The 10719-nt window shown below is 41.8% G+C and overlaps 1 protein-coding gene across 1 annotated transcript in view; it reads left to right on the top strand.

The window, feature by feature from the left end:
* Positions 1-7520: 7520 nt before the first annotated feature.
* Positions 7521-10719, top strand: part of ITGA6 (integrin subunit alpha 6) — a 38370-nt gene continuing 35171 nt past the window's right edge. Inside the window, 1 exon segment of the mRNA XM_054515356.1 lies at positions 7521-7737. Within this exon segment, the coding sequence (XP_054371331.1) occupies positions 7538-7737 (200 nt within the window). The 5' untranslated portion in view covers positions 7521-7537.

Here is a 10719-nt window from a genome sequence, read left to right as displayed (position 1 = left end):
TAAGATGAGATTATTGAACTGGGATATGACAGAAGTTTATAAAATCATGAATGACTATAAAAGATGACTATAAAATGTTAATTCACATCTGATCATGTAAAAATAGCAGGGCAGGGGAGTTTGAAATAGAAAGTCCCCTTTCACACAGTGTACAATTTATTTGCATATCTTGTTTCCACTGTGCTGTAGAGGCCAATAATATAAATACAAATTGGGTTATATAAATTAGAAACTGTCCATGAATACAGTGGTCTGGATGAACACATGTCCAAACAAGTTCTGTAATCTGCAGAGCACCAGCAGTAAACAGCAAGAGCAATTTTATTACTGTTAAGAACAGTTCCATGGTAAAATGGGTTAGTGTACCTTTATTTGCAGTCAATAAGCAAATTAGTCCTTGATCTACCTGCCAATTAGGCTGCTCAATTGCTTAAAAGTGGACCTTGATCCTTGGAGATGCTGACTGACTTTATAAGAAGCTGAGTAACAGGAACTGATGCTTGTACTTCACTCTGCATGGTCAGAACTTCACAGCAGTTTACTTGCTTGTATGCTAGAAAACATAGTATTTGTCTGGTGTGTCCTAAAAATACACACCCACAAGTAAAGAAAGCAATACATATGTGTCATGCAGGAAATGACAGGAAAGGTACAGCCCTAGTGAAAACTGAGAGCATCTCTCCTGGACTGTATCATTTTACCTTCCTCACTTGTTTGTGTTCCCAGATGTGTGGAATGAGCTTGGATAGGTTTGGGGTGTTGTCTTTGAGATTTCTGGTGTGAAAGACATGTAAACAAACAAGGCAGAGCACTCCCAGCACACCACACAGGGACTGATGATTGCAGTTGAAAAAAAAATATATATAGCTGTTATAATGCATATTTTAGAATAATTCCTCTTATCACATAAAATAAGACTGGGCTTATTTAAATGTGATTACTATATGAAAGTTCAATACCTTTTAGAACTCCCAGAAAAAACTTACCCTGACAGAATTAAGTTAGAGAGTATGACCCATGAAGTGATGGTCTGAAAATAAACACTAGAGCAGTTACAGAGTACAGAAATGTGGAAATGTGTTTGTGCCATAAATATTTTACCAATTCATAATGTTACCAAAATAATTGTTTAAAACTCAATGCATTAAATTTTGATTGCCTACAAGGCACAATTATTTTACCTTTTCATATGAAGGTGCTCTAAATTTAGATATATAGAAAGATGGGGGAAAATGGTGAGAATACACAATGAATACAGAATTCAAAACTGCTTTTGAAACCTTTCCAATACTGTATAAAAATTTGCACTTTCATAATTAATGAATGACCTTTCCTTCCTTGACCTAGATTTTAGTTGTTTGCAACAAATGAACAAAGGAAAAAAAATCACTTGAAGTCAGCGAAGCCAGCACAGCAGCTTCTATAAAACCCTTTGCCAAACTGATTAGATTTGCAGTTCACTCACTAAGCCTGCCTGGTCATGGTAGCATCATGCAATGAATATTTTCATTGAATAAAACTGGAATTGCACAGGAACTAATTTTTTTTTGGTCTGAATACTTCTGTAGTGCTTGCTTGAAATTGTTTCTGATTAACTCATGTGTTAGCAGTCTTATTCTGAAAAAAAAAATTCTTCCTGTTGAGCCTAATGTAGTTGTTTAATAATTAAACAGAAGCAGGTAATTGGAAAGTGCTGCATATGCAGACAATCCTCAGTCTTTTTTCCTTTGATAGCTATAAATGGTTCAAGGTTGGATAAAAAAGGAGTATTTAAAAAAATTCTTCCTTGGATAACAGATTGTCTTATTTTGTTGATTTTAATTTCTTAATCTGTTTGACTAAATGAGAACGTTAAAGTATCTGATAGTTTTTTCATATAAAATGGTACAGGTAGATGGGCATGAGGGTAGAAGAATCTTTCGTTTCTATAGAAAACTGATGAAACTCCAGAAATTAAAGGTTGCATTGCTCAGCAGGGAGCTTATGAGAACTGCAGCGTGTATCAGCCTCCACATAACTGCTGTTCATATACAGGCAAAGCAGGGAGAGAGAACAACTTGCTTTTCCTTCAGTCAGTAGCTCATATCCTGAGTAGACTGGGCCTTTAAAGAATTCATTTAGAAATTTTTTTAACAGCCTAACAAACACATAATAATTAACACATAATAATTAACATTTTCATCATTGTTAGTGAGTATGTTAGCAAGTGAGACTTAATATAACAAAAGATTGAATTTACTCATTATGGATTGATTTAGAAGACTATGATTAATTAAAACTATAAATTCTCCAGAAAAGAACTGGTGGTGATCCAAAAGAACTAGAAAGAGATTTCTGTAGGGCTCTAGTCTGTCTTGTCCAGTTTGTTTTTCAGAAATCAGGATGTTAATCTGATTCACTATTAGTGAATTAACTATTCACTAAGGGAAAAGTGAATATATTTGTTAGATTTATTTTTGTCAAAAAAAAAAAAAAGAAAAAAGGAAGACATGTTTTCTGTTAGCAAAGAAAAAGTAAAGGAAGTAGAGGAAGTCTCTTTCTCAGACTGCTAGCTTTAGACCTTAAGCAGAGAAGCAGCCCTTGCTGGCTTTGTCTGCAGCTGTCTGAAACCACATTTAAACATGTCTTGACAACAGGTCCTGTTGAATCAGTGGCAGATACAGTTTGGTGGGCACATGCAAATGAGCTGGCTGTAGTACCAAAATGGCAGCATTTTTAAAGACAATGGCTATAGAAAACATTAAATCTATTAGAAAAAAAAAAAAAGTTGTATTTCTTTGCATGGTTCTTGTAAATCACTGGAAGCCTCTGTGCAATCTGAGGGAGTTTTACCTCCCCCATGGAAGCCAAAGAGCCAGCTGGCTGGCCTCACAGCTGGGTGTGATCCAGGACCTGGTGGGAGAACAGGTGTACCAAGTGTGCAAATGACCAAGCAGCTGTTTCCACTAGTTTGCTGCCAGAGGCGCTCGGGGTCTCAGCTGTGCTGCTACAATAAGCTAGATTGTGACCTAGAGACCAGAGGCCTTGAGTGACTGAAGTTCCTGATCTTGTGCCTTGCAGGTTCTGTCCCAGGGCCAGGTCCTGTCCAGCACCAGCACACAGTGCAGTTCTTGGAGGTAAGTGCTATCAAGGTTGTGTGGAATTGTGTTCTGGGTGATGGCCAAAGACTCTTTAGTCAGGTCTCTGTGAGCTAGCAGAGTGAAAGTTTCCTGAACAATAATCCTTTCTGGCTCTTGATGGGGTTAAAATATGTCCTGTGAAGGTTTGTCTTGCTTACAAAATTCCTGGGGAAAATCTCCAGGGAGATCCTGTGAATAACTTGCTTGTAAGCCTTCTCTCTTCCCTTCCTGCCAATACCTACCCAAGAAATACCTTTATCTTTTGGATCTCTGCTTCCTTATAAGCCATTGTTGGTTGCTTTGGTGCAAATTAGTTGGAAGATGCATATTGAGGGAGAGTTGGCTAGAACTACACAAAAGTTTGCATCTGATATCAGGTTATGTCTCTCTACACTGCTAAAAAGCTCTCCAAGAAGGGCAAGGTTTCCTGTGCAGGACATATGGCAGATCAAGGAAAGCATGAATGGTATAGATGGGTCTGGGATGCAATCAGTGATACAAATTTCAGCTGTGCTAATGTAAAAGCTTTGGGGATATAAATGTCTTTCAGAGAGAACCACAGAATGGGGCTGCACAGGTGCCTGTGATGTCTATAATGATGGTTCAGTTTCATCTTACCCTATGGTGGGGAAAATCTTACATAGTGGTATATGCTACTAGTGAATTAAAACACAGGCATACATTGAAAATCACTGCAATTTTATGCCTTGCTTATAAGTAATTTTGAAGGTGTATCTTTAATTCCTTCCATAGAAATCCAAACTATGCTGCTTGATTCCCATTTGTCACCAGTGTTTCTCTGATCTCTGCCCAGCTACACTCATAAAGTGCCTCTGTGCATGTTTACATAGATGTTTACTCTCCAAACAGTTCTCGTCATTCTAAAACTACTTAAGGAATGTACCTGACAACTTGGGTGGAAAAACATTCTCTAGATGTAAAAGACTGAAAGAACTGCTGTATACACTGGTCTCAGTATTCACCAAAATTCCAGGTCTGGACTGAAATATTTCCTTTAGCCCATATTTTTATTTGTGTAATACTATGTCTACCAAGGTAAAATATTTTGACGTTACAAGCAAGTAAAGGATGGCAGAATGTCATCTTGTTGTTTTAGACATCATAGGAACATAGTAACATCTTCATTTGGAAGTGTAGTTTTAATAGAGCAACTAGTAAAAAAGCTGCATTTTGGTAACCTTTCGGAAAAGATAGTTAAGAGACTGAGACATTTCTCATCCAGTTATAAATGACATAAATACAATCAGTGTTATGTTTGTGTAAGTCAGAATACAAAGTGTGTAAATATAACTATTTTAATGCTCTGGATTTAGATTTTTTAAAGCAAAACATTTTGCTTACGTAGTGTTGAGCAGTTTCTTTCGCTTACCATTCTGAGTCCCTTTATCTCCTGTGCTGCTGTTTGCTATTTCTAATGATTGTTAGGGAACCAAGAACAGCTATGAGGACACACTGGCAAAGATAGTCTGATAACCTGGCTGCATTGGCAGGTGTTTCTTGTAGCTGTTAAGATGCATCTGTTCAATAAATAGAAATCATTTTTCTAGAACATGCAGTTCTAGAAATGGCATGCATACTGTGTTCAGGAGAAACCATCCAAGCATTCAGGCTACTAACACTTAAACCTAGTTTATATTTCTGAATTGAAACAATGCTGTATCTTTGGAACTTGTATAGTGAACCAAACCTTTTTGGTGGTATCATTTTTTTTTCATCTGGAATTACATAAATTAAGATATTATGAAATCTAGCAATTTTTTTAAAGGAAATGAGATGGGGATGTTTACATATTTTGTATTTTCAGGACCATTTGATGTGCTGCCTTAAAGCTGCACAGCTGAACATCCACAAATTGTGTATTTCTTTGTGTAGTATATTGTTGGTACAAAGGATAGAATTTCAGAAATGTAAAACATTGTGCCTTGCCTTTCTTCTAGGGAAACCCTTAAAATGTCTTGCCAAGCTGTAGCTTCTGCATTCCACCTCTTTTATTTTCCAGAAATGAATTTTTTTTACTTTGTAATTAGCTACACGGTTGTACAGAGGAGGAAAGTATTGCTGGCAGTAATAAGTGTGTCTGCACATTGAGGCTTGCTCATTGCATAGACACAACATGCAGACATCTTGTAGCCCTTCAGATGAGTATCAACACACCATTAACAAGCAGACAGCTTGAAAACTCAGCAAGAGCAGAGCATTTGTTACAAAAAGGAGAAACTGCTTTGATCTGGCCATTGCATTTCTTAGAATTGCTGTTATTATGCATAACAGAGTGCTCATGTTTAATTGGCCATCACACCTAATCTTCGTATGGTCCCCCTTTATACCAGGATTGTACAAAAGAGGAATTCCTGAAGTATGTGTTAGCTACAGATAACTCACAGCATGTTTGTTTTGGAGGAAGAGCAAAGGAAGGAAACTGACATATTTATAAAACCTTTTTTTTTCCTCTCTCCTCATCTAGAGCAAATGAAAATAGGACGAAATGATGGGAGACCATCCAAGGTAATTCTAAGCTGTTCATGTGCAGTTTTGCTCCACCCTGTAGACACTCTATTTTTGTTGTTCTTGCTGTGGTCTCTTGAGACAATTATTAATGTTACTGTGTCTTGGAATGCTTGTTACTGCATCTGGAGATGAGAAAATTCCGTCTCCCCTCAGCAATCTCTGCGGATATGAACAAACAGGTACAACATGCTCAGGCAGCGCTGGTTAGAGGGAGGGGGAGCAGTCAGATAAACCTAATGTGCCAGTATCATTCAGGAAGCTCTGGATTAAAGTACTTCTGTGACTTCTTGCAAGTTGTTGAGTACAAGCATTACTTCAAAAGTAACTATAGTTACTGTAAGAGTATTAGAAGCACGCAAGTTTTGATTGTCCCAAAAGGCAAACTGCTAAGACTTTGGTACAGATGTCAACAATGTTTTAAAGAACTTGTTTTCAAATCTTTACTAATTACTGTGAAATACGTGGATTGTAGTAAAACAGCTTGTAATTAGTCTGGTACCCTTCCTTCTTCACTAAGTCCTTTAGTGAAACTAGGGCAGTATTTATGCCAGTACAGTTTTCTGCTGTGGCAGTGATTGAACACTGGATTAAGACTTTGAAGGAGTTGGGCATGGAGGAGCAAGCAGGGAAGGACTCTATTAGCAATAAATATCTGGGAGCCTAATTTAACAAAATGTTTTGTTTCCACATTAGAAACACGTTTCTGGTGCATTTTCTTCCCCTCTTTTGATCAAGGGTGTTTTGGACTTGAGCCAAAGACTTGTCTATACACGGAGCTATCCTAGAATAATTACTCTGGAAAAAGTAGCTTGGATTAACTCCGTGGGAGCAGAGTATTGTTTCAGGAGTTTTGTGGAGTATCAACATATTTGAGTGCTCTGTCTCAGTTGCTCTTTTCTTAGTTTTTCTGGAATCTTAGCTTCTCTCTTTGTACCCTGGATATCAGTAGAAAAGAACAACTGAGTATTGTTATGCTGCTTGGAATTTGTGAGGTTTTAAAAATTTGCATCTGCTTCCCTAATCCAGAGCACTAAACCAAGATTCTGTTCAAAAACCAAAACCTCTTTCTTTTTCTAGAGTGGGTTAACTTGATAAGGTATGCTGGCAAATAAGCTTTTGGAGTTATGGGTGAAAGCATAAGAGAAAATGACCTGGGATCCAAACCCACATACTGTTTTTGAACAATTAAAAGGTAGGAGTAAGAAATTTTCAGATGTGTTCAGAGATAAGAAATGCTGGAGGAGGAGATTCAGGTAGTCTTCAGTCTCTGTTCTCATGTGGTCTGTGAATATTCTGGAAAAGAGAGATACTTATTTTTTTCCTCCTTTTTTTCCTTCTTCTCTTGCATACGTTGTTTGGGGAATACACACTAAATACTGGGGTCATGCTGTCCATAGTTCTGTATCAACCTTAGCACACTTGGGCAATATGTTATGCCCGTGGTCGGTACCCGGACGGACAGGATGCCGCTGAGCAGCAGCCAGACCGGTCTCAGCCCCGCAGGGGGACACGGTCTGACGTCTCAAACACATCCCGCCCCCCGCCATGGGAGCTCTCTGCCCTTTTCCCCAACGGTGCGCGCGGGCTACGGCCCGGTCCTCACCTGCGGCCGTGACCCGCCCCTCGCTACGGCTTCATTTTGTGTCGCGAAGGGCAAAGACATACAAAAGCGGGGGCGCAGCAGGCGGGGAGCCCCCTGGGGGCCCCGGGAGGTGATGGGCGACTCACGGGCGGGGCCAAGCCCTCGGCTGCCCCTCCCAGGGGAAGGGGCCCAGCCCGGGGACATGTTGTGCTGTGCCGGGGGCCGGGCACCCACGGAGGGCGGGGCGGGGCGGGCCCGGCGCGGAGCCGGCGGGGCACGACGGGCGCGTTCGGCGCGGGGAGCGGCGATGGCGCTGGCAGCAGGTTCCAGTGCCGGGCGAGAGCGGATGGCGGCCCTGCTCGTTCTCTACCTGCCCCTCCTGCCGGGGCTGGCCGGCGCCTTCAACCTGGACACGGACAACGTGATCAGCTGGAGCGGGGAGACGGGCAGCCTCTTCGGCTTCTCCCTGGCCATGCACCGGCAGCTGCAGCCGCAGGAGAAACGGCTGTAAGTGCACCGCGCCCCGCCCAGCCCCGTCCCGGGCCGCCCGCCGGGACCCTCCTACCTTCCACCGCCGGGAAACTTCCCCTGGCGGCGGGCCGGGGTCGGCAGCCCTCGCAGGGTGTCCGACCGGCGGCGGGAGCGGGGCCGGGCCGCCGGGGGCCTTCGGAGGGATGGGGCAGCACCTGCCGCGGGGCGCTGCGGAGCCGGGGCAGCGCCGAGCGGCGGCGACGTGCGGCCGGGCGAGGGGCCGGTCCCGCGGCCCGGGGACCTGCGGGGAGCCGGGGCTGGAAAGGAGAAGCGAGCGACAGCCGCCGCTGGGAGCCCTTCCCGCCGCAGCGCTGTCCTGCGCCGGCAGGCTGCAGCCCGGGGCAGCGCGGATCTGCGCCGCCGGAGCCTGCCCAGCATCTCGGGTTTGGGCTCCCTGGGCATACCCGCCCTCGGTAACTCAGGGTCTGCTGTTCAAGACAGAACCCTGCCCGGGAGTGCAGATGAGAGGTGATACAAAGAAGTTAGGAAAAATAAGTCGGGGCTAGTGGTATATGCATGAAACTTCTTTTGGGAAATTACGAAGGCAAAATAAGGTTCCTGTGTACATCTTCAGCATCCTTGCTGCTTTGTGTCCAAAGCGGAGCAGTGCTGGACCCCACCCTATCCAGTAGTGCTGGATGGAGTGTGAGCATAAAGTATTGTTGTTAAATAAATGCCCCCTCCTCAAATATTTAGTTTTAATTCAAGGCAAGATACGCTCATTATCCATATAGAGTTAACGGGAGGAGGAAGCTGGAAAGAAATAATATTCTTTGTAAAGTTAGGTGGTAAATTGAAAAATCCTGTGGGCTCATTTTGCTCAGACTTGCATTCTTGTGTGATTTCATAAAAATTACAGTGTGTGGAGGAGTATAAATCACATACACCCGTGTTTCATCTTCCATCTAGCAGATAAAATGACCCATAGCATCCTGAAGAATGAAATGCAAATCTCTGAGCTCCTTTCCAGAGGCCTTTGTCTTAGTTCTTGACAGGATTACGCTTGCACAGGTCTCATTTTAGTACTACCCAGAAAGCAGTGCCTGAAGCTTGTTAGTCTCCTGTTGTATTGTCAGTCCTGGCAGAATGAGTGTGTAGGAATATGCAGACAGCCAATTACTGAGAAGAAAGAAACAGCAGAAACACAAGGACAGTCACAGTATTCAAGCTGGTATGTACTATTTGGCTGAAATGCCTCAGAGATTATTGGCATGAAAGTTCTGTATTGTATGTCTAGTAAGTGCTTCCTCAGGCAGTCCAATGTGGGGAAAGAGCAGAGCCAGATGCTATCTGCCTTGACATGGCTTTCTGAATCCAGGCTTTCATGAGAAGCAAGGGTCTCTATTAGAGACAAAACCAGACTAGACAAACTGCGTTTTATGGTGACATGCGCTTCTGAGTATGAGGTATCTTGGCCATTTTTCAACTCCACGAGTTTTAGCATAAGGAATTGGAATGCTACCCTGGGTAGTATGCTTGGAATGAAACCTTTTATGTCAAATGGGCATGTTGTAGTCACTTTGAACATCATTTTTGTGTCTGTAAGAGTAGTAGTGTGTGGCTTTAAGAGAACAAGACATTAAACATGCTGAACTCTTATGGGCTGAGCTGTGTTTAGCTCATTTTGTGTGAGCTCTGTCTTCTGAAGCAGGAGGTTTGTTGGGGAGTCTTGAAGTGAAGTGTTCCATGTTAGGCTGCATTTTTACATCAGTTAAAAATGATCTAGGTTGAGCTAATACCAGAGGATTTGTGTGGTCTTTTCCATGGAAACCTCATGCAATTTCTAAATTGATTGATTCTTCATAGATGGAACAAATGGTATCTGCTGTCCGGATACTTGGGGAAGGTACAAAGTTCTGGGAGCAGAGGTCATACTGAGGTCTTCTGCTGAGAAACGATTATGTCTAATGCCTTCATGCTGCCTGTTACCTGTAACAGCAGGACTCAGGGGTGCAATACCTCTGCATTCCGAGATGGATTTTGGTCTGTCTTACTTCTGCTGCAAAAGTGGATTTATGTACAGCTATCTCTTAGTCAGATAGAAGTATTTATTTTACCCTTTCTTCCTGAATGGATGCTAATTTCAAAACTCAGTTACATTTAGAGTGTGAACACTGTTAAGTAGTTGCCAAAAATACAACAACTCCCGATTCATTCTGAAGTGAAATTAAAAGTGATACTGGGAATCTTATCTGTCAGGAACCCTTATTTCAAAGAAACCTGTCAGCTTGAGCACCCTTCTACCCCTCCAGTTTTACAAAATTAGAAACAGGTTGTCACAGACATGTGCAAGATCAGTCCATCTTTGGAAAAACAAGAAAATGAGAGAAGTTAAAATACATGGAGTGTATTCAAGAGCTAATGGCTTGGAGCAAGGCTTGGTAAAACAAATGAAATTATGTGTAATTTTTCTCTTACCTCACTTAAGCATTTGTTAAGTGAAATGGTTCCCTCTTCCTCACACAGGATTGTTCAGTGTTAATCATTACAATAATCCTCTGTAAAGATAAGGGTGGAGAATGTCTAGGAAGTGTGACAAATAAAGGTACAGCTGAAATAGCCTTTGATTAAACATGGTATTTGCTTTTGACCATCTTTTTTTCTTAGTCACAGAATACTGTGGATTTCATATTAGCTTTGAATGACAAATTAATTTATTAGTCTTAGCTACAAGCGCCATGTTTGCTAATGAATTACTTAACTTTCAGCATTATGAACAGATGACTGTTCAGTTGCTTTGACATTAGTTGTAAATGGTACTGAGTATAAATTTAAGTGACAAGATTTTGGTTTTGAGTATCTTCAGGTTAGAAGAGTTGGAAACTTTGTCAGAGAGGAGAAAAGCTTTAGTAATGGTGTGTGGGTGTGAAAGACAGCTGAATACAAACTTTATGTGCATTGGGGAACATTTTTGTTGGAAGTACCAAGGCAGTCTCCCTGGATTTTTGTGTTTGGTTC

Source organism: Molothrus ater, chromosome 7 (assembly GCF_012460135.2).
Source record: "Molothrus ater isolate BHLD 08-10-18 breed brown headed cowbird chromosome 7, BPBGC_Mater_1.1, whole genome shotgun sequence".
In the NCBI taxonomy this organism is placed as follows: domain Eukaryota; kingdom Metazoa; phylum Chordata; class Aves; order Passeriformes; family Icteridae; genus Molothrus; species Molothrus ater.
The sequence above is the reverse complement of the archived record's forward strand: the minus strand, read 5'-3'. Positions and strand labels throughout refer to the sequence as shown.